The sequence below is a fragment of the Nyctereutes procyonoides genome, unplaced genomic scaffold (genome assembly GCF_905146905.1).
Source record: "Nyctereutes procyonoides isolate TBG_1078 unplaced genomic scaffold, NYPRO_anot_genome, whole genome shotgun sequence".
Classification (NCBI taxonomy): domain Eukaryota; kingdom Metazoa; phylum Chordata; class Mammalia; order Carnivora; family Canidae; genus Nyctereutes; species Nyctereutes procyonoides.
Window position 1 is genome coordinate 20,368,385 of NW_026575125.1, and position 26,654 is coordinate 20,395,038.

Consider the following 26,654-nt stretch of genomic DNA (forward strand, 5'->3'; position numbering starts at 1 on the left):
CTGTGGGCAGCCAGCAAGGCCTTGGCAGATGCTAGTCCGCAAGCCTCTTGAAGGTAAAAGCCATAAGAGTAGTAGTGGCTGCAGGAGTGCTGTGTGTGTGTGTGTGTGTGTAGTGCTTTGCAGTGTTCTACAGAGCCTTTTCACCTGCATTAGGAAAATTTGAATTTTACATGTGGAATATGTAATGTATATGTGTGCTGGTAATCATTTCTGCTTTCTAGTTAACCGTAACATACACTCTATCCTCGTGTAAATTTTTGGCCTGAAAATTGGGAAGATGTTTGTCCCCTTTGAGCTGTCAAAGTGCCACTTTTTACAGATAAACTTGGCCATTCTGTGAAATTTTAGATTATGCCTCTAAGCGTTCTTAACACCAAGTTGATCATTTGAGATGAAAAGCAAAACTAAGATTCAGTGTCTGACTCTGCTGCTACTAATTTGTTGAGGTGAATAAAAATACAAGGCCACCTTCTACCTTTTTTCAGCCTCCACACCATTTTTTCTTAAAGTACATTCCAGTTAATAACAGCTTTATTTACTTTTGTAGCTATCAGTGTTGTAGATCTGCACTGTACATTGAAATAAAATTTAGTTACTCGGCCACGCTAGCCATGTTTCAATTCCTCCATAGGCGTGGCAGCCACTAACCACAGTAGGCTATTTAAGTTAATTATTTAAGACCAAATAAAATAAAAAATTGAATTCCTCAGTCACACTATGTTTCAAATGCTCAGTAGCCATAAAGGGCCAGTGGCTACCATGTGAGTGCAGATATAGAAAATTTCTGTCACTGTAGGAAGTACTGTTGGATGATGCTGTTCTAGGAAATCTAACTTCTTGTTTTGAGGGTAATTTGAGGTCAGATAATTCTGACACTGTTTATATTTTACCTGTAAGATTGATGTTTCTAAATACATTTCCCCAGCCTGTCTATATGATGTAAAATACGTATTTTGAGTATACTGAAAAAAAAAAAAAACCTAAACTTTTCATTTTCTTAGAGCTTCCTAAGTGTTCAGGTCTTATATCTAAACAGCAATGGGACTTCAAGTAGAAATTCATGTAACAGTAAAAATGTCCAGTTTCTCTTTCCTTGTGTGGATTTTTGCTGAAGTGGCAACAGAAAAATTGGTAGAGGAACATTCGAGGATTCTGCACTAATTTGAAAATGTACAGCCAACATATAAGAAGGAAAAGTAACAATATTAATATGATTCACGTAGTTGAGATTTTATGATGCTAAAATTTAGGTCAATTGTACTCTCATCATTTTAAATATTAGAGAGTTTTGCTGGAAAAGGCATTTGACAATTGAAGAATCTCTCAAGTGTAAAGCTGATACTAAAAATTTGGTATCACATATTAGGATATAAAGTGTTATGAGTTAATAAGATGTTGAGCATATCTCATTTACCTTCTCTTCTTTCTGAACTTACATATTCAGGTTGTGTAGAACTAAAGGAAAATTCCAGACTTAAATCTCAGGACTATATTTTTGTGATGAGTGATTCAGGGAACTTCAGGTTTAAAGATGTGATATTCTGTAATGTATTCAGATTAACTAGGACAAAACACTCAGAGAAACGTCTTTGATCCTTGCTTGTGTAAGAATGGTCTCTTGAATGCTTAATACAATGGAGAGGCCTATTTACTGAAGGTGACCGACACTGCCATGCTGAAGGACTGGATTGGAGGGTCTTATTCAAGGCCTTTGTAGAACAGACATTTGGATACTGAGTTCCAGATAGAGGGAGGAAGTCTAAATATAAAAGAAGTGATCACCTTTTAAAAACAAGAGCAGGGATCCCTGGGTGGCGCAGCGGTTTGGCGCCTGCCTTTGGCCCAGGGCGCGATCCTGGAGACCCGGAATCGAATCCCACGTCGGGCTCCCGGTGCACGGAGCCTGCTTCTCCCTCTGCCTGTGTCTCTGCCTCTCTCTCTCTCTCTCTCTGTGTGTGACTATCATAAATAAATAAAAATTAAAAAAAAAAAACAAGAGCAAAACCCCACAGAACACTGGTAGTTGCTACGTTGGTGTGATTCTGGAAAATCAGATGTGTGTTTAATGCCTTTTTCACTTTTGAAAGCTATCACTTTCTTGCAAAGTCGGACAGTATTAGAGCCTCAAAGAACAGCTGTTGTTTTTTAAAGTCCTTCCCACTAGTAGTTGGGGTGATAGGTGTAATGTTCACATAGAAAGCAAATATTCCCCCTTTTATTTCTGTGTTCATTTTAGATGTTCTTTGCCTAAGTAGCAGCTCGTTATGAACATGAGTATAGAAGAGAGATTTTTATTCATATTTAAAGAACATCAGTAATAAAAACATTTCCCTAGCTGTGACAAAGAACAGCCTTTGTTTAAGGGTTAGGTATGTCTAAGGAAGTGACTCTTGTTAAGAACTAAGGAATAAAATATAATTCATCTTATCTTGTGTAAGGAAAATTGTCCTAACTTGCATGCTGCTGAGTGCCTAATTTACATTTAAAGCTGAAGTAATGAAGCCTTTATTTTTTGCCAGAAACTCCCATTTCTCTCCCAAATATATTCTCTATCAGACAAAAAAAAAAAGCTCATTATTTTGCATGGTAATGTGTCTTTGCTGATGCAGAAAAGCAACATAATTTAGGATGAAGGATTAATTTAAACTTTCTTATGCACTCTTTTGCAGATGATTAAAATTATTTCTAGGGATCAGAAGGTGGGTTTGCAGAGCACACCAAAAAGAATAGCTTATCCCGGTGAACTGCAAGGGAAGCTGTAGTCCTTTTCTTGCTGGAAGGAAGAGATTCTTGAAAACTTTTGGACCTTGAGAACTGTAGACCTCATGGAAGCTATAGTGAACAGGGGCTCTGAAGTTGAGAGTGAATCTATGGAAGCTCTTAGGAAAAAACAGTATTTATATGCACTTAGGTAAACTAAGTCTAATAAAAATGGTCCTTTAACTTACACTCTTATTTAGTAATCAGGGATATTGTCTATTCATTTTCTTTTTTTAAAAAAAAGATTTTAGTTATTTATTCATGAGAGATACAAAGAGAGAGGCAGAGACATGGAGACGCAGAAGCAGGCTCCTCGCAGGGAGCCTGATGTGAAACTTGATCCCGGATCCCGGGATCACGCCCTGAGCCAAAGGCAGACACTCAACCACTGAGCCACCCAGACATCCCTGCCTATTCATTTGCATTTACCATCCCTTATTCATTCATTCATTCATTTTATTTTATTTTACTGAATTCTTTTTTTTTTTTTTTGCATTTTTATTTTATTTTATTTTTTTTATTTTTTTATAAATTAATTTTTATTGGTGTTCAATTTACCAACATACAGAATAACACCCAGTGCTCATCCCGTCAAGTGTCCCCCTCCGTGCCCGTCACCCATTCACCCCCACCCCCCGCCCTCCTCCCCTTCCACCACCCCTAGTTCATTTCCCAGAGTTAGAAGTCTTTATGTTCTGTGTCCCTTTCTGATATCTCCCACACATTTCTTCTCCCTTCCCTTATATTCCCCTTCACTATTATTCATATTCCCCAAATGAGTGAGAACATACACTGTTTGTCCTTCTCCGATTGACTTACTTCACTCAGCATAATACCCTCCAGTTCCATCCACGTTGAAGCAAATGGTGGGTATTTGTTGTTTCTAATGGCTGAGTAATTGAATTCTTTTTTTTTTAATTTTTATTTATTTATGATAGTCACACACACAGAGAGAGAGAGAGAGAGGCAGAGACACAGGCAGAGCGAGAAGCAGGCTCCATGCACCGGGAGCCCGACGTGGGATTCAATCCCGGGTCTCCAGGATTGGGCCAAAGGCAGGCGCTAAACCGCTGCACCACCCAGGGATCCCCCCATCCCTTATTTAATAGAACATCTGCTTGGTTGCAGAACAAGCATGCTTGGGGCATTTCCTTTCCTCTCCCATGGCTGGTTTTCTACCTAGCTGCTCCTTGCCTTCTTCATTTTCAAACTCAGAAATTCTGGATGCCTCTCTCCTTGGGGCTGGCCCCTATCACTGCTTACTGCTGACTCTGACATGCCATTACTGTGTAGTTTGACTCTCAGGTGTGCCTGCACTCATCTTGTATTTTTCCTATGGCTTCATTCTAAAAATCTTTATTCCTATTCTTGCCATTAGCTTTTACCTTCCTTTCCTCTTGCCGGCCCCAGCTCCATCTTTTGTTCTCCCACAGGATTGAATCATAGTTCGTGCAATTTGCATATACTGAAACTGAATGAAATTCTTGAAGTTGCCCCAAAAGTACACAGAAGTAAATTTGAGAATATTCAAGCTCAATTGAAGAAGATTAGACATGGGATATTAGTGTACTATCTCCTGTAAGTGCTTCTGAAATATGTACCCTCTTAAACATTTTTTGTGTATATACACCTCACACCCATAAATATATAAATAACATTTATGTTAAGAAGAACTTGTAATTGTTAAGCTTCTCAAGAACTTTCAAAGCTTCCAACATAGTTGCACATTTCAGCAGAAGCAGTCAATGTGCTTATTAGTCAGTGGTGTAATCAATCACTTATTGAGTACTACTTTGGAACAAATGGACATATTTGTTGGAGCCTTTTTGGAGCCTGCAAGTTTCTCAGATAGTCCAGCACAAGAGTTTGAGATCATAGATAGCAGTTCCTGGTAATTCCTGAAGCCAAATCTGTGCCTCCATCTCCATTCCTTGGGCCATAGGGGTATTCCAGATGGGGTGGGAGTGACATTGACCCTCCCTCAATAACAGCCCAGCAGGCAGTCATCAAATGTTGGAGGAAGCAAAAGTAGCTCCTTACTAGAAAGAGGTTGAAACTTTTGTTCTGTGAGTAACTGCATTTCCTATTAAAACCTTGGTTGGTGTATTGTTTGAAAATTTATTCTTGGGCTTTAGTTTGTGTTTTTATCTTTTAAGAAAGGTCGTATGTTTTGACAGTGTGCTGTATTCTTGAAACTTTTAAAGAAGCAAACTGGAATGTTATGATTGCCATGTTGTTTATAGAGTTCTCATTTCATAGAAGAACATCCAGGAAGATAGTTTAGCAAATTTGGGATTATTTCGCTCTGATTTGGTATTCAGTATAGTGGGTACTTGGCAGAGTTTTCCTTCTTGTCTTCATTATCATAGTCAAGATTTTATTGACTGCTTATTAAATAAGGAGTAGTTGGATGTCTGTACTGGTTTCAGGAGTATTTGGATCAGGCATGTGAAACAGATTCAAATATCGAGACACTCTTGTAATAGAAAAGAGCAAAGCTACTGCTGTAGTTCATCAAAAATCAGGAAAAGAACTTTTTTTATTATTGGCCTGAATGGGCTAAGTTCAAAGTAAAACTGTGGTCATTATTCATTACCTCTTTTCTTTCAAACAGTAAAACTCTTGGGTTTCTGTGGACAAGGCTGCTTTTTAATGGCATGTTCTCCAAACAGCTGTTAAGCACCCCCTCCCCAATACCACAGACCACATCTGTTCCCACTGTTGATTAGCTAGAGGGTGGAGAAAGAAGAGAGGCTGTAGCATGTGTAATTACCAGTAATTAATTCTTGTTGAGCCTCCTCATTTCCTTCTATTCTAACTCCACCTACTCTTCTTCCTGTCTCTGTTGTAAATTCTATTTCATGTTGGCTACTTGGGGAAAATAATCTTGCTGGGTATACAGCTGTTTTCCTAAACTTTTACAGTCACCTTCCAGTGAGGCTTTTATATTTCTTCTGGTGGCAGAATCTCTGGGTAAGGCAAGGCAGAGTCTCGAAGTGAGCATAGCTCTTGGGCTTAGCTTTCCTGCTCCCTCTTGTTCTGTTTCTTAGCTTTCCTGCTCCCTCTTGTTCTGTTTCTGTTGATAGTATTTCCAACTGTCAACAACCATTTATTGAATATTTTGTTTCTTAAAGGAGCTATTACAAGGCATGAATAAGTGTGAGGAAAACAATTGTAAGACCTAGTCCTGATCCTCAACAGTAATGTACAATGTAATTAGAGACCTGAAATGTGTACACGGAAAAATAATGATGTAAATTAACTTATAATAATGATGTAGTAATTGCCCATTTGTCAAGACCGTAAGGTAGAGGTTGTAGGTTATGTTATTTTATGATAGTGTTCACTATTTTTATTTCTTTTTGCAATAAGATAAGGCTAAAGGAAGTAGAAATTTGAGCATTTTAGTTAATATGTCACAGTAAAAGAGATAAATCCATAGACTTGCTCTTTAAAGGAAGTTCATAGTATATCTTCTTCTCAAATCTTACAAGCCTAGGTCTTCAAGATGCAGTGGCTCTTTGGAATGTGTTTCTTAGGAGATTGGGACTTCAAGGGGGAACATTTTAAAATTGTTTGTTTTTAAGATTTAAAATGAATTTAAAAATGTATTTCCTGCCCCAGTAGGAAAGATATAACACTAGGATTAATAGGATTTGATAAAGGGATTATTTACCAAAATGGATGCAGGATCCAGCAAAATCACAAGAGAATTATGTAAACTCTAGGGCTAGTTATAGCAGGAATGTTACACTTTCTGGTGAAAAGGACTGGGAGGAGGAACACATACCTGACCCTGAAAAAGAGATTTGGGTGTAAAGGGCCTTTTGACCGCAAGGGGGTGGATTTAGCCAGCCCCTATGTGCCCTCTCAGGGAAAAGGCCAGGGGCATCAATAGTTTGTTCTCATTTCGCTTTTGATCTATGTGGTGTTCTCCACACTCATTTGGAAATTAGGAGACAAGGGCTATCTGGCATATTTGGAGACTTTGTTTGCCTAAACATGGAAAATCCATCTTGGATAATGTAATCCTATGGGCAAATAATCTTGGCGATCCATAGGCAAATGTCTGGAATAAGTATGCTTTATGACAAATGACTCACTTATCAAGCTTATGCACAGGGAATCATCGGTGGAGGTTCATGATTCTAAACTGGAAGTGATTTTGCCCACCATGGAAAATGTGACTGTGTCTGGAGCCATGTTCATGTATGGGCTTTGTTGTTAGGATCTGGGGGAGGGTAGTGATGAAGTACCTTTACCTTTTCATTCTGTTAGGGTAGGTGCTTGGGTGATTGTTGAAGTATCTAACATAAGCAGTGGCTATTACCTTGGGCGAGACCACTAAACTTTGAAAGAATGATTGGAATTGAGTCTGAGAACGAAGCTACAAGACAGCATAGGTTTTACACATTGAACATGAGGTAGGTGGGGCAAGCCCTTAAAAGATAAGGAAGAAAAAGAGACTGTTGTGGACAGTTGGGCTATGTGTTGCAGGGTCCTCAAGGGTGTGGACTACATTTTGTCTTCTAAGAGTTAAGTACCGTATTTTGAGCAGTACAGACTACATATTTGTCAAGTGAATGAGTACGCTTAATTGAAGAGAAATCATTAGTAACAGAAAGAAAGGCATTAGTGGGAAGGAAAAGATGAAGGGTCCTGGGTGGGGGAGAGGTGAGATTCTTGCATGAGAGGAAAGATACTGTGGATTACAAAGAAATAAGAAGGGATGCCTGGGTGGCTCTGGTGGAGTGTCTGCCTTCAGCTCAGGGCATGATCCCAGAGTTCTGGGATCTAGACCCACATTGGGCTCTCTGTAGGGAGCCTGCTTCCCCCTCTGCTTATGTCTGCCTCTCTCGGTGTCTCTTGTGAATAAATAAATCTTAAAAAAATAAAAACAAGAGAGCTAGGCCTTAAAAGGCATCTTGGCTCTGCCACTAAACCTCTCAGGAGCCCAGGTTTCTGGACTTTATGGCTATCCCCCCACCTGGACTCTTCTCTCTCTCTCTCTCTCTCTCTCTCTCTCTCTCTCTCTCTCTCTCTCTCGATACAGTACGTAGGGACGAGGACATTTAAATGATGAGGTCAGAAACCATTCATCCCATTCCTCTTTTATGAGCACTGCTGTCCCTCCCTTTTTAATATCAGAGGCACCATTCCCTGCATGAACCTAGAGCTGCTTCTTTTTTTTGGACTCAGCTAAAGACTGAGGCATGCCTCCCAAGAGGTGTTTTTTTAATTTTTTTTAAAGATTTATATGTTTATTCATGAGAGACACAGAAAGAGAGAGAGAGGCAGAGACACAGGCAGAGGGAGAAGCAGGCTCCCTGCAAGGAGCCCGATACAGAACTTGATCCCAGATCCCAGGATCGGGACCCAAGCCAAAGGCAGACGCCCAACTGCTGAGCCATCCAGGCGTCCCCAAAGAGGTGGTTTTAATAGACACTCCATTGGTGTGCAACTTGGTGTGATTGGCTTATTCATCCTTTTTTTTACATTCCTGTGTGACCACTCTTGAGTCCTTTTCTTTTGATTTTCAGACAGTAAAACCTGCTTAGTTGGAAGTGATCACATTTGTCTTTTAGGTTCCTTAAGGGCAGTGACATCTTGAGATGTCCACCATAGTGCATGACTCGTCAGCACTGGGACTAGAATGTCTGTAATCCAACTTTATAGCCAGTCTTGTAGATTTTTTTTAAAGATTTATTTATTTATTTATGATAGAGAGAGAGAGAGAGAGAGAGAGAGAGAGAGAGAGAGAGAGAGAGAGAGAGGCAGAGACACAGGAGGAGGGAGAGGCAGGCTCCATGCCGGGAGCCCGATGTGGGACTTGATCCCGGGACTCCAGGATCACGCTCTGGGCCAAAGGCAGGCGCTAAACTGCTGAGCCACCCAGGGATCCCCGATTTTGTTTGTTTTTTTTTTTTTAAGTAGGCTCCATGCCCACCATGGAGCCTGACATGGGGCTTGAACTCACCACCATGCCATCAAGACCTGAGCCAAGAACAAGAGTCAGATGGTTAACCAAGTGAACCACCCTGGCACCCTGCCAGTCTTGTAGGGTTTTTTTTAAAGGTTTTATTTATTTATGAGAGACACAGAGAGAGAGAGAGAAGCAGAAACACAGGCAGAAGGAGAAGCAGGCTCCATGCAGGGAGCTCCATGTGGGACTCGATCCTGGGACTCCAGGATCACGCCCTGGGCTGAAGGCAGGCGCTAAACCGCTGAGCCACCCCAGGATCCCCAGTCTTGTAGGTTTTTAAAAAATGGCTTCTAATGTCACAAACATGCTTTTGCTCTCATCACGAATTTAAAAGAGGCACCACAATCTATGCATCTCAAGCCAAAAGTTAAAGATAATATCTTTGGTTTTTCTCTCATTTCCTTACTTCCTACATCTCAACCCTTACTGTGTCCTCATTCTACTTCCCATACTGCTCTGCTGCTACCACCTTATTCCATGCCTGTAGAATCTCTCCTCTGGACTGGTGCTTTAGCTCCTTGCTTCCAGCTCTCATCCCAGCGCCTGTAAGAATACTTATCACATAGTAGAAGCTCTATATGTGTTGAATAAACAAACTGTGAAAGTTATTATTGATAGAAAAAAAGAAAAGTTATTGTGATGGGTAAGATTCCTTTCAGCCACCTGGCAAACTCACCAACCTTTAGACCCACCTGATTGAAACTACACATTGTCCCTGTGATGATAATTGTAGTCACAGATTTGTTAAGGCTCATCTGTTTTTTTTCTTCCCCTCACCTGTGACTGTTGGTTGACCCTCATTTTTAGGACGATAAGCAAAGGGTTTATACATGACATGGGAGCCAGCAAAACAGGTTGTTCCTCTTTGGCAGTCTCTTGGATGAATCAAGAGTGGCCACAGGTATGAAATACACCAGGCAACTCCTTAGACTGTTTGAGGACTGATGGAACACAACTGTGAAATCACTACAAATTTTGCAGGGGAGGCTAATCTTTTGGAGCCTCTTTGAGAATTGGGTGATGGCTGTGGATTCTTTACCCAGAAAAATATGCATATATACATGAATACAGAATTTTGTAGTCCATTAAGGGGATTCATAGACTGAGCCCTAGCTCATAGCAGGAATATGTGTAGTTTGAAAATGCATCTTCAAAATTATGTTGTTATACTTGGGATAGGCTAAAACATCTATTTTTTAACTATAAGTTACAGGAAGTAACATGGCAAAATAGCAGATGGGGATATTGCAGAAAAGAAATTATTTCTTTTTTTCTGGTACTTAATTGGTATCATAGCAGAATCTTAAGGGGTGGGGAATTGTGAAGTTTTTGTTTATCAAACAAAAAAAACTGAGAGATATTGGCTGGTTTTGCCTTATTCTTTTGTCAAGGAGGCAGAGGAGCATGGAACATAAAGCTCCCATTGCTGCAGACCTTGTGTGCCTCTTAACCTGGACAGCAGACTGTAGACAGACCCACTGAGTCTCTGTGGGCCCAGCCGCCAGTGGGTGAGGAACAGAGGGTGCAAGCAGATGAGTGTAGGGCACAAGATGGAAGGAGAGCAATTTCTTCAGCATCTGCCCGAGTTGAACCCAGTGCTCCCCCCACCCTTTTTCTTGTTTCCCTGTTTTAAGTTTGCCCTGCCTGGCATCTCCATCAAACAGGCACATCAGGAAAGGAGATTGTCCTCTTGGACAATCTAGAAGTTCTTACAAAAACTGGACAGTGTTTTTTATTCTATCCCCTTTGGAGTTAAGGAGAACTCTTATTTCCAAACTTATAGTCATGGTTTCTTGTATTCCTAGTGTTTTCACAATCTCAAGCTGGCTAGCTTTTGGTAAGTCACTAAAGCAGAAGGTATTTTGTCCAGCTACCTAAGCAATAAAAGCAAGTATGTAATGCTGTAGTACCAGAGTTGTGGGATTTTTTTTCTCCTGCACAATATATTAACTAAGCAGAAAATTTAAAAGAACAAAGACAATAAAAGTAATGTTTGTTAGTGGTAGTTTGAGATATTTCAGGAGAGATGAGATGTGAAGAAAAGCAATGGCCATATTTAGAAAGCTGCCTCAAACCCAAGAGTATCTATTGAAGTAAACTTGATGACAGACTTTTTTCCTCTTCATGAATCATTGTATTCCTATAAAAGCGAAAATTCCTCTTCATCTAAACAAACGGCTTCCACATCTGTTTTCTTGGTTTCTCAAAAGGGTGTCTTTGGCTTGCATTTTTTTTTAAAGTGTTTATCTGTTTAAAATGAAATATCGTCAAAAGCAGTTTATACATCAAAATCCAAGTTGGTCTTCAGCTTCTAAGAATTAGTCAAGAATGATCTGGTGGTAATGGTGGTGGTATAGGGAAAAAAGAGAACACATTTTGTATTCTGCATTAGGTAAGTTCTCTCTTGCCATACTCTTTAAGTTTGTTGATTTATATTTAAGTTTACAGTATGCTCTTTGGGCTCCAGGGACTGATCAAGTAGTTAACTTTGGCATTGGTAGCATGTCCCAGTATTTTAATGCTCTGGGCTCTGAGTTCTGAAAATAAGTATTTTCCAGATTAGTAGCAGGGGAATTAATTTGTTAGTCCCATTGACTAAGAACTGACCTATAGTTTGATTTTTTTTCTTTAATCCCATAATCCATTTTCCCCGCTCTGTCTCTAAGAGAAACACACTTCTAACTGGTTTGTGAAGTGCCATCCGCGCCTTTCTGAAGCCCTTCTTCATTTCGCAGTCTCTTGTGAGTCTGTGTACCCTTCGGGGGTTTTGGTTTTATCTTTGTAATCTTCAGTCTCTTCTTGTGTGACAGGCCACCATGCCCTTGAGCCCATCCTGCCTTTTAAAAATAAAGAATGAGAAGCAGCTGAAGTGCCAGCTCTTTTGCAGCTGACAGGAATCTGATCTACTGCTTGGATTCTTTATCTGGGTACCGGCATGCCAGTGGTGTGTGGCTTGTCTTAGCCAGGCCATTCACAGTCACAAGGTTTGAGGGTGGGAGCAGAGGAGGTTGTCTTCAGGAGAAAGAAAGATCTTTTTCTGTATGTAAAAGTCAGGGAGAAGAGGCTGTAGATCAGCACGTGCAGTAGGACCCTGTACTGCACTGCCTAGGACTCCTGGCTGCTGACTGCCCAGTGGGATTTCTGGGCCCCATTCTAGGCAGTTTCCTTTCAGGAGGTTGTGCGGGCCTCCTCCCACCCCCTGAGCTACAGCTGTCTGTTCTGTCAAAACAGTCACTTGCTCCAAGGTCAAAGGTCCATGAGAACTGTGAGACATTTGATGTTATCAAAATCAAATTAGCAACAAAGGCAATTAATTTAATCACATATGACTTAGTTTCTCTCAAAGGGTGTGAAGAATATTATTTGGAAACTGAGAGGAACCCCTCCTCCATAGCTGCTTTTTTTTTTCAGTTGGACAAGTATGAATCAGAACTGTTCACAAATGGCACCAAATTTGCCTTAAGAAAGAAAGCACTCCCTGCCCCCTCCCCGATGCAGGAGAGCGGCAGGGAGGCAGGAAAAGGATGGCTATGCAGGAGCTATAGGAGGCTCTTGGGGAACGAACTGATTGATGTTCAGTCTTCCTGTTGAGCCTGTCACTGACTCAAGGAGGGGAGCCACTGCCTTTGGCTGTTGTGGTTGCTCATGAAAAGACAAGGTGCTCTTCCTTCTTTGACCTTGTTTGGAGGGTTAATACAATTATTTGTATTAGGCACCAGCCACCTGTTGGGATCGGTCTCGTTAAAGGTCACTGTGTGGTGCCTGGCTGTCTGTGGCAGCCTGCATCAGATTTGCCAGTGGCCACTGGTTTATGTGACACCTGCCAATTGTGACAGAAAGAATGGAGATCTGATAGCTGAAAAGGGAAAGGAAGGTGCTGGAGGAGGAATAAGGGACCGGGGGTCCCACACAGCACCATTTACTGTGATTTGGATGCTGGTTTGTCTTGTCTCCCTTTTCTCCTGCTGCCCCTTGGTTGAGCTGTGCCATCCATTTCGATGGATTCTGTCTACATGCTGATGTTGCATCGATTTATTCATTTATTGCATCTCTGTAAAGTATTGGATTTCTTACACCTGAAATTTGTCACATCCCCTCTGTCGAGCATCTTAGCTTCCATCTGTCTCCCTGTCCTCTCCATTCACATGTCCACAGGCATAGCATACTCATCACTTCCGAAACTGCCTTAAAGGTTCTCCTCCCCAACCTGTTCCCCTTCCTGGATTCCCTATCTTAATGAGTGACAGCACTGTCCACTCAGTTGTTAAGCTAGGAACATTGGTATCATGCTTGACTCCTCTACCTCTTCCTTGTGCCCCAAATCCAGCCAGTTGCCAAGTCCTGTAGATTCCACTTTCTAAACGCCTGTGACTGTCTCCAGTGCAATAGCTGTTATGTAAGCTTCATTACTTCTCGCTGTATGCTGCCCCACCCCACCCCACCCCACCACACCTCCTGGCTGATAGGTATTCTCCACATGTTTTAGAGCCAGAGAGACCTCTTTAACTTGTTGATCCAGTGGTGTCACTCCCGAGTTTAAAGTTGTTAATGTGGCTTACAAGGTCCTTCACACTTGAACCTTCTCTCCTACCTTGTCCCTACTTTCCTGAGCATTCTAGCCTTAGCGATACTTTTTAATTTTTTTCTTACTGCATAAAAACTTCTATAATTTTTTAAAAGTTTAATGTTGTTTAGTCACCATCTATTTGATCCTCAACCAGCATTCTTCCTCCATCCTCCGTTGCCTGTTACTTCCTCTAGCTCACCTTCCCCTTATATACATTCTGCTTCTGTCAGCTTTTCTCTGACTCCCACCCCAGGGTTCCCTATTCTGTGTGTGTGTATGTGCGCACATACACGTATAGGATTTTCCCGTCACATATTTGGTTCTCTGCTCCACTAGATGGTACACACTATAGAGGGGAGCGATCATGTCTGAATCATTTAGATTTGTGTTCCTTTTTACCTAGCACATGAGAAGTACTCAGTAAATACTTGGTGAGTGAACGAATCAGTTCCTTTTTGAGATTCTAAATGAAAGGAAAATTACAGTGCTTCCTACAGTTCGTATCAAATTCTTGAGCTTTGGCCAGATTATACTCTTGCAGTGCAATGAAGTCCAAAAGTAAAGGTCTGTATTTTTTTTTAAGTCATGAGGAGCCAAATCTTGTATAGTCTTTGTATTGATATTTTATCTTCTTCATACTCTGTACCTCTGTCCTACATGACTTTTCTCAAACTGATACCTGTAACTTTCAGAATTTCTCTTTATTCTTCCCGGAGAAAATATAGAAGGTGATGAGATAGCGGGAAAGCTGATGGATAAATGGGAAGGCATTATTGGATTGATCCTTAAATATATGTATTCTACAGGCATGGCTGAACATGTGTCTGTAACACATGTATTTCTGGAAAGGTGAACACAATTATATTTCCATAAATCTAGATCATCTTTCTGTAAGATTTTTCTTTGAAGCAGGGACCGTCTATATTTTAATCATAACTAATTCCCAGAATCTGTTTTCTGAACTTACAATAAATGGGAGGGCAAAGGACAATGTTTTCTTTTTTTTAAAGAGTAGCAGTTCGCTCTAGGAGAGCATATAGAAAGTATGATCAGTATAGAACAAAATATAGCATTTATCCTTGGTACTGGGCTAGGGAGTTGCCTCCTACCCCCAAGGTGTCGGGTTTAAAAAGTTCTCCCTCTTATGACCTTCCCTAAAGCAGAGAGTAATGATAAATTGTCCCATGGCTACCTTGTCACACACCATTCCCAAGAAGGAGCCTTCCAGAAATCACAAATGCTGTTAAAACGGTGACAGCCACCCCTTGGCCACTCCAGCTTCCCGCTGACCTCCAGACCACTGCCTAGCTGCTCCACCAGGGTCGAGCTTTAGGCCAGGTACTTAGTCATGACAAGTGACAACCTGTTAAATCTGCCATTCGTGGGGGCTAGGAGCTCAAAGTTTTCTAGTCACATATTCCCATGACCTCAGTTATAACGAAAATGTTGCAGATTCTAGAAAATGCTAATGTCCTTTTTAGCTGTAAGTATTATCTTGATTGCAGTGCTTCACAATTGCCCAACTTCATTATCTACGCATAGCCAGTCTGACGCCTTCTTCTCAAATAGACAATTATGATCAATTAAGCACTTTCAGGCCTTATAGAATACTTAATTTTATTAGTCAATTATTTGTGCTTTGAAAGAGTTAATGGTAGCTACCCAAGCCATTATTAGAAATTAGTATGTCCCAAAATAGAAAGGCTATTTCCTTTGTGTATGGCACTGCAGTGGAAAATGCCAAGCATAGTTTTTACTGAGTTAAAGGGTGAGGGAAGGCGGAGTGGGGGAGAAAGTTACATGTAAATCATTTAGCCATTAACCTAATGGGTGGATTTATCAATCCTATTACTATAAGCCCTTTTCATTTCCACTGAGGCCTGGTGCATGCTTGATCCCACTAATGTAAAATTCATTCCGTCTAAGTGATTACTGAAGTAAGACACTTTGAGTCAATTTTAATCAGGGTGTGTGAAACTTGCCTGAGCGCCGATGTTCACTAAAGCGCGGACATAGTTTGGCCGTGTCTTAATTAGCCCCCCAGATGAGTTATGCACAGAGTCAATCAGGGAACCAAATCTGAGCCTTCTGACATGTCCGTGTTTTCCTGTGAAGGAAATAACACTGTAGAGGCTGAAAATATGCAGCTCCAAAGCAAGACGCAAAGACCTTTACAGGGGGGTGTTTCTAGTCCTGTAGACAATATGTGAATTCTGAGAAATCTGAAAGCTTAATTCTTATGGCTAATTGGAGAATCTTCAATGGTACTTATATTTAAATGAGTTACAATTTCAAATCTGATGTAATATGTGGACCCTCTTCCTAGAAAAATGCATGTAGGCACATATTCAAATTTTTCCATACAGTTTCAGAGATGTTCACATTTCTTAACCTTAGGTTAATGTCTCCTGCTCTGGTTTCAATCTCGGTGTCTTAGGGTTTGGGTATTTTTTGGAAATTTAGTATTTAAGAGTGTCGGCTTGCACTTGAACCCTTGTGTCAGTGAGTAGATTTGGCTCAAGTGTGCTTTTAAGCCAGCTCTACAAGCTCTCCAGAGTCCTATGTCAGATATAATCCCAAGTATGGCAATAATGCACAGAAGTTCAAGTGAAACACAGGGGAAGGGGACGTGAGTTTCTGAACTGGAGATTGGAGTGGAGGAGGAACAGGGAGTAAGAATGTTGTGAAAGGAAGCTTTCTTTAAAGGTGAAAACAGTTTTTTTACAAGTCAAAATGTAAGGTGGATTGTTAAATGCACAAGATGAATGAATCTTTGGGGGCAAGGAATTAGAAGACAAAGGAGAAGTGAACTTCTCGTTTCACATATTCAAAGTCATAGATTCTAGTTATTTTACATTTTTAAGTCAAAAATAGAACCTTGACACATTTTAGGGCAGTAATTGAGAGATACTCATAAATATCACTCAATGTATCTGTTAGGGAGGAGAAACCTATCAGAAAGCTTTGTTTATTCAGCGTGTTTTATATTCTTTACACATGAGCTATCAGAAGGTCTAGGTTGTAATTTATGGATTTAAAACAAAATCAGTTTATCTGGAAATGAGTCCTATGGGAGAGTTACACTTTCAGTCAAGTTTATAATTAATGGACCTTTATCACTGAGGTAGACCTTCATTTTTCTTGAGTGAATATTTGTTTATCTCACATGCACTGTGCTTGAAGGTGGAATTAAAACTGATTTGCTCTTCACTTCTTGCATGGAAAGAGCTAGCTTTTATTTTATTATTTTTATTTTTTTAAGATTCTATTTATTCATGAGAGACACACACACACAGAGAGAGAGAAAGGGGCAGAGACACAGGCAGAGGGAGATGCAGGCTCCATGCAGGGAGCCTGATGTGGGACTCGATCCTGGGACTCCAGGATAACACCCTGGGCTGAAGGCAGGTGCTAAACCACTGAGCCACCCAGGGATCCCCAAGAGCTAGCTTTTAAATGCATACTCTGTGTGGGTTTACTTATTTATTTATTTTTTCTGTGTGGGTTTAATAGCCACTTTCTGCAACCAGCTTTAGGGTCCTTTTGTTGTGGAGATGCACTTACCAGTCCATGGCTTTGCTCTTCTCATGTTGGACCCCTTGGGTTTGCCTCCTTTTATTAGAATGTAAAAAAATAAATGTTTATTGAATTACTCCTATGTGCCAGGCATTGAGTCAGGTTTAATAGCTAAGGCATGATCTCTGCTTATGATTTGCTTATAGTGTCTTACTTATCTTTGTAGTAGAGTGGTGTGCTCTGGTATACACAGAGTACTTTGAGGCCTACATTAGACTAACATACTCCTCACTACCATTTAGCAAGGGGAGACCAGAGAGGTTGTTCTCATGGTGTAAAGTTCCTTGTAAAATAAGTAGACATTAAGTAATAATAATAGTTAACATTTATGAACTTATATACCAGGGACTGCAGAAAATAATTTACATGTGTTATATTTAATGTTCATTAAATGTAGCTGCATTTTAAGGAAGCTGTGGTTATCATCTCCATTTTACAGTCAAATGTTAGAGACACGGAGAGGTTATGTTGTGTGCCTGAGGTCACACAGCTTGTAAGCAGTGCTGTTATACTTTGCACTTAGTCTCTATCAGGGTTCTCCAGAGAAACAGAACCAATTTACGGGGGGGGGGTATGGAGGGGAGATGGAGAGAAAGAGATTGATGGATTGATTGATTTTAAGGAATTGGCTCATGGGATTATAGGGGCTGGCAAGACTGAAATCTCAGAGCAAGTCAACAGGCTGAAGACTCAAACACACAGCACTTGAGTTGATGTCTACAGTTACCTTGGGGGGCTTCATTCCTTTCTCTCCTAAGGCCTTCAAATGATTAGGTGAGATCCACCTGCATTATGGTGGGGATGATCTGCTTTACTCAAAAAGTCTATAATTTAAATGTTGGTCTCATGTAAACAAAACAAAACAAAAACAAGAGAACCTTCACAACAACATCTAGACTGGTGTCTGACCAAATAACTGGGTATCACTGGCCTAGCCCAGTTGGCACAAAATGAACCATTACACAGCCTAACTTCTGAACCCACACTTTGGACCACTATGGGGAAACAGCATGTGAAAAGCACAGAAGCAAGAAAAAGAGCATGGCTTGTTCAGTGAACTCAAAATATCTCAGGAAGGATGGATTGAAGAGTGCATATGGGAAGCATTCAAAGGTGAGAGGGGGCCTTTACTGTATTATTAGAGCCTTGGGTAAAGCTTAAGGGATTTGAAATTCATTGCAAAGTGTACATTTTATTTTAGAAAGGATGCTGGCAAAGTATGAGGAATGGTTTCAAAGGTAGTGATGCTGGAGACAGGTAGGCTGAGTGGTGAGGACTTGGAGGAGGAAGGGCACATTGGCAAGAAGATAGAATCTCATGTGAGACTTGTTAGCTCATTGGATTAGAAAGGAAGTCAGCCCTTCCTTTTAGTTCTAGGTTCTTGGAGGGGCCATTTATCCTTTTGGAGCCAGGGAAGGTTTGGAGGAGATGGATGGGGTTTAGAAGGAATTCTTATGGGACAGACAATGGAATATGGGTTTGGAGAGAGAAAATGCTGCCAATTAGCATAATATCACTGATTCCCAACCAAGGGCAGTTTTGTCCCCCAGAAAACATTTGGCAATATCTAGAGACCATTTTGGCTGTCACAATTGGAGAGTTTATGTGCGTTCATGCATGCTACTGGCATCTAGTGGGTAAAAGCCAGAGATAGGCCCTCATGACCAAAAACTCTCTGGCCTAAAATGTCAGTAGTGCTGAGGTTGAAAAGTCCTGATATATATATATATATATATATATATATATATATATATATATATATATATGTATATATATATGTGTGTGTGTGTGTGTGTATAGATGCTGTGTTTATATTCTCCTGGGTGCGGGAGAATCTCAGTAGAGGAATGCCAAATGTTTTAGGTATTGGAAATATACCCACCCACTTATATTAAGTGCAGTAAGCTATATGCAGACAACTTGTGAGAGCCTACGTATTTTCTAGTTATTTTACAACCATATAGCCTTCGAAAGTTAACCTAGAATATGGATATATATATTCTTGTAATGCTGACGGTCTTTGTTGGATGTATTTGTGCCTCCTTTTCCTAGTACTAAAGAAGTGATTGTGTTTGAAGGACAAGACAACCAGATAGGAGGATAGAGGTGTTTCTGCTTGTCAAACTGGGATTCTAGATTTTTAGATCTAGGAGGAATCCTAGCCTCATTTTTTCTAAATGAGGATGCTAAGACCTAGAGAGGGAACCCAGATGGTTCGCAAATCACTCAGCTACTAATTGGCAGTTTAAACCAGTACTCACCTTTCAGACCCCTGGCTTTTCTTTAAACTCAAATTTGTATAATGTTTTATCTTTGCTATCTGTGTTTTCAGCCTAGAGTTCTTTTTATTCCCACGTATCTCAGGGATCTAGGTGGCACTTTTCCCCCAGTTTTAAGGAAGGTAAAACTATTTTAAAGACAGTAAAAAACCCAGGCAGGAATGTTAGGTGGTAGAGACAGAAAGTAGGGTACTTATCAAATCCATAGCCTATGCTCCTTGAGCGTCTTATAGAGAAGACACACATCTAAGAATAACGGGAAAATAAGAAAAAGGCAGTAGAATATAATAAGGATGAATCAAATGTTTGCCAAGTGGGAGAAGGGAGTATCACAGAGTCCTGCTCGGAAACTGCTGAAATTGGGACTAGGAAAACTTAGATAATGGTTGGATTACCAAATATCATAATATTTATATTTCTTGTACTTTTCTCTTCCCTATCCTTCAAAACCATTCATTTTGCTACCCCTGTTATGCTAATGTTTTTTAAAAAAACCTTTCCAGTTTATTTCTAATTTTATGTCATCAGTAACAGAAGAATCCTAAAGCCATTGAGATTTCAGTTGTCATTCTGTTCATGCATTATTTTTTTAGGATTTGACCTTACCCCAATTTTCTTAACTTGTAGGATTTCTGTTGCATTTAGACCGGTGCTTTTGGAAAAGGAGCTTGAAACTTTTTTTTAACCATGGAAAATTGGTGTTTTCTCGCTTTCATTTAGTATTAATAAGCACAGTTTTAGGCTATAGTAGTGTCTAAAACCATTTCATAACATTTCAATGTATTGCCAGACACCCATATTCTATCCTGACAAAAAGTAAAGATCCCAGCTTTTTCCCAGCCTTGGTAGGAGAAGCTGTAAATGCATACGTCAATAGAAGTTGGTCTTAGGTTGCTGCCGCTGTTAAACCCAGCGTCATAAACATGCTCTTTCTGCTTAGTAAACCACATTGTGGGTGTATTCCTGAATACATTATTTTCTTTAGGAAAGAGTTTTTTAAAATATACTTTACATTTCCTTTTAGTCCCTACCGCCCTTCACCAGCCTTCAGAGGCTCAGATTGGGGTTAAAACACTTTTTCGTATTATTTTAATTACTGCTCTCCCCACCCCCAGCCCCACTCCTTTCCTGTTTCCCCCTCCTCTTTTCCCCTAACGGCACTGTTCTGCAAAGCCTGCAATGATTGATATGATGGCAGTGCTGTCATTCTTTTTAACCAAAAAAAAAGTCATTTTTGTTCTAGTTATTTTAATAGAGTCCCATTAAAGATGTATTGCTGACTGAAATATCGGCATGAAGGGCTCTCACTGAGCTGAGCCCAGGAATTAAGAAGTCAGGAAATCGGCTGCTGCATTGCAAGAGAGCCTTGTGTGACACCGAATCTCCTGATTGGGGAGATCATTACTGCTATTATGACTCGACTTGCGTAGGAATTTTAAATTCCATCTGAATGTCAGTAATAACCCTCTTAGCAAATTATCCTGAATAAAATCACGAAGGCATTTTATATAATAGGTGTTGAATTACTGGATAGATTTGCTAATTAAATACTCTTTGTTCTGCTGCAGTTGACATTACAGGGTAAGATCTTGAACAATTATTCTCAACAGCTGTACTTTGTTAAGGGAAAAATTAACCACAAAGTTTATTTTTTTACACTTGAAGTTGGCAGATTTTTGAAATGTGCTTGAAAAAATTCCATCATCCAATTGGTAATGAGTAGATAAATATGCAGGTGTTGCTGTGAAATCAGATAACTGCAGACTGCCTTATTAATGAATTTAGCAAGCCTTTATAGTCCTGTTTTCTAGCTGTTGGCACTTACAAAATGATTTTCTGTCAGAATGTGTAGCTTTAATATTAGGCTTGTCAATTTGAAGTGAACTTATGAACGGACATCTTGTAATCCCTGTACCTTGTGTCCAGTAGACTTTTCTTGATACCTGTGACTTCTTTTAAAAATGCATTTCCTTAATGGGGAAAATACCTGTGATGTATAAGTTATTGACTGTTGGCTTCCAGAACATTCACGTGGTATGGGCTTTTTAACAAGGCAGTGAAACATTCTGAAGAGAAAATGAGATAGAAGGTCCAGCTTCTAGATCGAGCTCTTGACTAGTTCTGTTATTTTGGGTAAAATCACAGAGCCTAATTTTACTCATCTGTAAAATGGGGTTTGTAATACTGCCCACTCCTTAGGATTATTCATTCAGCATTTTACAAATACTCGTTAATAGCTCCTGTGCACCAGGCCCTCTGCTACGTACTAAGAATTTGGTAGCCCACAGGGTGTCTAATAGCTGACAACCCCCGGCCTTGCAGTGAGCAGTTTGAATCAAAGGTAGCTTTTGGGTGATCCTACTCATTAGCACTTGGGTAAACAGTGGTCTGGACAGGGCACTATGGTACCCACCATGTAGAAGTGCTTAGTGAAGAAGCGTGAGAGGTCAGGTCAGCATGATTGTGGGTTGTGTCCTAGCGGATGGACTGAAGAGTTGACACACTTTGGGGAGGACCTTGAACCTGAAATGGAGCATACTCATCAGCTATTGAGGTCCCCTGGAAAGATGATGATAAAACTATCTTCAGAAATCAGTATAACCTCTGTGGAAAGCAATTTGATTATATTTACAAAACATTTGAACCCATATAACCTTTGACCCAGTAAGTCTTAGAGAGTTTATCTTGTTACTGGCAGATTATATGTATATGAGGATTATTTGTTGAAGTGTAGTTATAAAGGTTAAGATCAGAAACAACCTATATGTTTATTACTAGAACACTGGTTAAATAAATCATGATCGAGTTACACAGTGGAATACTGTAGAGTTATTTAAAAAGAATAAGGCAGCTCTTCATACATAAATAGGAAATAATCTCTAAGATAAAGTATTAGATGAAAAAAAGCAGCTGCAGTATAGTCTTTATGTTTTGCTTCATTTTCTACCATTTTTTTTGTGCAAAAGATCCAATACCAGGTTTCTGCAGTCAAACAAAATAATTTTGGTAGCCCTCAGGTCATGTGTGGAAATGGTAGTGAGTTGGTGGCAGGAGAGAATTGAGGCAAGTAGTAAACGTGAACAATGAAGGTTGCCAGTACATGTTGGAGGTTTGCTCAAGGATGACATAGTAGATTTTGTTCATGGTGTGAAAGAAGAGTAGAGGAAATTGGTTCCTGCATATACTGAGTTGCAGTGAAAGGTTGACAGGCTGCGTCTGAGGTATTTTACTTAGGTAATGGTTACCTTGTGGAGTTGTCTGTTGTGATGAGGAAGGCGAAGCCTGGTGGGGTAGAAGGGGCGGAGGGTAAAGAGAACTTGTGATGAGCAGTTCTGTCCTCACTATGAGTAACTTGGTTGATCTCATTATTGCCCTCTTCCCGAAGGAATTGTCAGATAATCTCCCACAACGCATTTCCCTGTGATTTAGATGTTTAAAAGGGAAGGTGAAATGGAGGAGAGTGAATGTTTTTTAGGAGTTAACTGAATTCCAGGAAAGTAATTGGGATTACTTTGAGACATATCAGTCATCTAGCAAATGGGGTTTTGAGCCCCTGTCATGTGTGAAGCCTAGAGTTAGGCCCAGACATGTGTTCTGGCCTCCAGGTGCTTGTGATCTAGTTGGAGAGGGGATACACTGTCAACTAAAAACTTTTCAGAATGGGAGTATCATGATTATCTTAGTCCAGTGGTTTTTAGCCCTGCCTGCTAATCACTTTTTTCAGGTGATTCCAGTCTATGACTGTTATTAAAATCATTAATTAGCCTAATCCATATTCACCACCCCCAGGAAAAGGGCTTTCTTTGGTAAGAATATAGGACAATGAAGGCCTGAACAAAATTAGGAGACTGTAATAAAGGGGAAGAAGCAGTGGGAATGGCAAGTAAGGGGTGGATGTAAAAGATACTCTTAAAAAAAAAAGATACTCTAAGTACAGGGTTTCTAGGGCTCTGTAATACTGTCTTCAGTCTGTAGCTATCTGGGCCTAGAGACAATCTTGTCTACACCTATTACCCGATCACTGAACATTTCCTGAGCCCCACCTTAGTACTGGGCACTGTGCTACCTCCAGAGAATATGTGAAGGTCTACCCTCTGCCTTCAGGAAATTTACAGTCTCTAGAAGAAATTTAAATCTAGTGTATATGCATTTTTGTACTTTTTAAGATTTTGAATACCATGTAGATAAGAATTACCAGATTTGAAATGTTCTGTTAAGCTTTTTTTTTTTCAGCCACACAGATCTAGTTAAATATTAGTAATGAGAATAGTTCGCCTTTTTGCCATATCATAAAGGGATGTTTTTATTATGTGTATTCATTAAAGATAGATCTTTATATGAATCTTAAGTAGATCTTTACAGTAGAGCTGCTTACATATCTCTGGCTAAGAACATAGAGGCCAACTTACTTTTAGATTATGTTGATATTACTGTTCTTATGAGGATTGTAGTTAGAAAACCATTGAAGAGCTTTATAATTTATGACCAGTCGTTGGGGTTATCTATCTCTATGTACTTAAGTTTATGGTTTTGTAACTATGTAATGCATTAATCTTGACTTTTTCTTTCATTTAGATTTTGATGCATACAAAAGAGATGGTACAAAAGGTAATGCTGAGCATTTTCATTATACAATGACTCTTAAATATCATACCTGGTGACGTTTTTGTATTCAAGGAAAATTGTAACCCAAACAGACTGGAAATGGCTTCTTAGGATGCCTAGTTTAAGATTATAATCCGTCCTAATGGATTATAGCTTTTTTCTTTTACTAACACTGATATGATCTAGCCGCTGCTTGAAGCCTATATGTGAGTGTTTCAAGCAAATTAGTAACAGTGCTAATTAGAGTTTACTTCCAGGCCTTTATACTGTATGTGCTCTAGTGTTTTTTGTTATGATTGATTTTTTTTTGGCACTCTTCATATTCTACTGAATACTCTTTGGAACTGTGAAGAATTTCATATGGATTTGTGCCCCTGAATTTTAAAAACCCATTATAACCCATTATGTTTCTGCTTTATAAATTGCCATGACCACTAAGCTTATGGTACAGTGGATAAATACAGACCCCCCACCCTTCTTCCTAGTTTCTTATCCTCCTTTATGTTATTTAGTTCTATAGTTTGTGTCGGTTGAAACTATACATTTCCCTGGCCACTCTGCTCTCTGTCTGCTTTAAGAAAATTAGCTAGGTTTTCTTAATGTGATAGTGGCTTTCTTTTCTGGTTTATTGGAGCTTATCTTTGATTGTACTCTGACAATATGGATAAGAATAAACATAGACTTTTGAAAGATCAATGTAATTTCTGTAGTATGGAAAATCTTGAGTTTCATTGTGTATGATGATCACTTTATCTTTGTTGTTAATTTTTATAATTTTTGCTTTTTATTAGATGAACCTTGAAGTTATTTATGGAGATACTGATTCAATTATGATAAACACCAATAGCACCGATTTGGAAGAAGTATATAAATTGGGAAACAAGGTGAGATAATCTGATGAAATTAATCTGTTTTACCTACTTTTGTGAATTCTCTTTAAACATGGAACTTCATAAATTCATGTATGTGTACGTGTGCTCCTGAAAATAATAAACTTCATGATTCTCATTTCCTCATCCTCTTATTTTTCTTAACCTCTACTCCAGTTGTTTGTTTTTAAGGGTTAAATTCAAAGGAGAGTGTTTTTTTCCTCTTAAGTGATAAATACATTTTTACTTTGAAAACAGTCTGAGATGTTTTCATCTTCTTGCTAAGGCTGGTGACTATGGTGTTCTTCTCACAGTTCGGGGATATTGGGCTTAGGCCTGGCTACAGTGATATCTCTGACTGGCTACTGTTTATCCTGGGTCTTGCAGGGGGTTCACACTGCTTCACACCCTGTGATATACCCTGTGTCAACTTTCTGTTAAAAGAAGAAAGCAAAAAAAATCTTTAATTTAAAATATGGGAGCATCTGGGTAGCTCAGTCAGTTAAGCATCTGCCTTTGGCTTAGGTCATGATCTCAGGGTCCTGGAATTGAGCCCCATGTCAGGCTCCCTGCTCAGAGGGGCATCTGCCTCTCCCTGTCTCTCTGCCCCTCTCTCCTCTTACTCCTGCTGTTTCCCCCCTCCCCCACAAATAAATAAATAAAATCTTAAAAAAATAAATTTAAAATATATGGTAATGTATATTCTTATCACATTATCATGCATGAGGAGAAATATATCTAGTAGTATTCAGATGGATTTTATATGCTGATTTGGATAAATACCTATCTACGTACATGCATACACATTTATAATTTTACAAGAATACTTAAAATATATTTGAAAAGGCAAGTGGCCATTTAAAAGTAATCATTTGTTGCCTCCTAATTGCAGTTTGCAAGTATTCTATGTTAAGATCTTGTCCCAATAAACTAGAACTAAGATAACATCTTACAAAATAACAGCTTCCTGCCTTCTTCACTAATATGTGTGAAGTATGACCTGTAGCCTTTGCCTGAGAGCAGGCCTGGCCTATTGTCCTCATATTGGACTTCAAAAAGCTATGTATTTTCCTTAGAGGTGATTGGCTGTGCCTTGATCCTATCAATAAAGAGCAGGTGACTGATTAATTTTTGTTCAACATATAGTTATTTCCTTATATGTCAGGTGCTTTGGGAGGTACAGAGAGATCTTAGACCTTTTTTAAAAATATTTTATTTATTTATTTTAGAGAAAGACCATGTGCTCGTGTGGTAAGAGGGGCACAAGGAATCTCAAGCACACTCCACTCTGAGCACAGAGCCTGATGAGGGCCACCCTTCCATAACCCTGAAATCATGACCTCAGCTGAAACCAAGAGTCCGACAATCAGCTGAGCCACCCAAGCACCCCTTAGACTTTATTTTTAGTAGTCAAAGTTTTGCTTATTTTTAGCCACCTATTTGTTGGATTGTCTAATTTCTAACTCAGTAGTTTGAAGGTAAGTACATACGCATTTAGTTTACAGATTCAGAGACTATTTTATAATTTTTGTAAATTTCCTGGGGCAGACCCTGCCAATTCTGTCCTTTGGTTGAATGGGATGATATATTATTATTTTTTTCATCAGTTTTTCTCCCTATGCTCTTTCAGTGGTTTTGCATCATACTCAACATAATACTGTGTTTTAGATCACCTGAGTAAATGCACTCTAATCTTGTGTGAATTCAAGTTCTGTTTAGATTAACTCCGAGGAATTTGTAGCTTGTTCATCTTCTTCCTGGTAGATGTTTGAGAAGCTAGTATTAATGATTTGAAATTTTCACAGGTAAAAAGTGAAGTCAACAAGTTGTACAAACTGCTTGAAATAGACATTGATGGTGTTTTCAAGTCTCTGCTACTGCTGAAGAAAAAGAAGTATGGTGCTCTGGTTGTTGAGCCAACGTCAGATGGGAATTACTCCACCAAACAGGAACTGAAAGGGTTAGATATAGTTAGAAGAGATTGGTGTGATCTTGCTAAAGAAACTGGAAAGTGA

General features: G+C 39.5%; 1 protein-coding gene across 1 annotated transcript in view; it reads left to right on the plus strand.

Annotated features, from left to right (window-relative positions):
- The window catches only part of POLA1 (DNA polymerase alpha 1, catalytic subunit), a 314,044-nt gene that overhangs the window by 92,765 nt on the left and 194,625 nt on the right, over window positions 1-26,654 (plus strand). Inside the window, exons 30-32 of the mRNA XM_055337985.1 lie at window positions 23,741-23,773; window positions 24,562-24,654; window positions 26,445-26,650. Coding sequence (XP_055193960.1) covers window positions 23,741-23,773; window positions 24,562-24,654; window positions 26,445-26,650 — 332 coding nt within the window. The remainder of the gene's footprint in view (window positions 1-23,740; window positions 23,774-24,561; window positions 24,655-26,444; window positions 26,651-26,654) is intronic.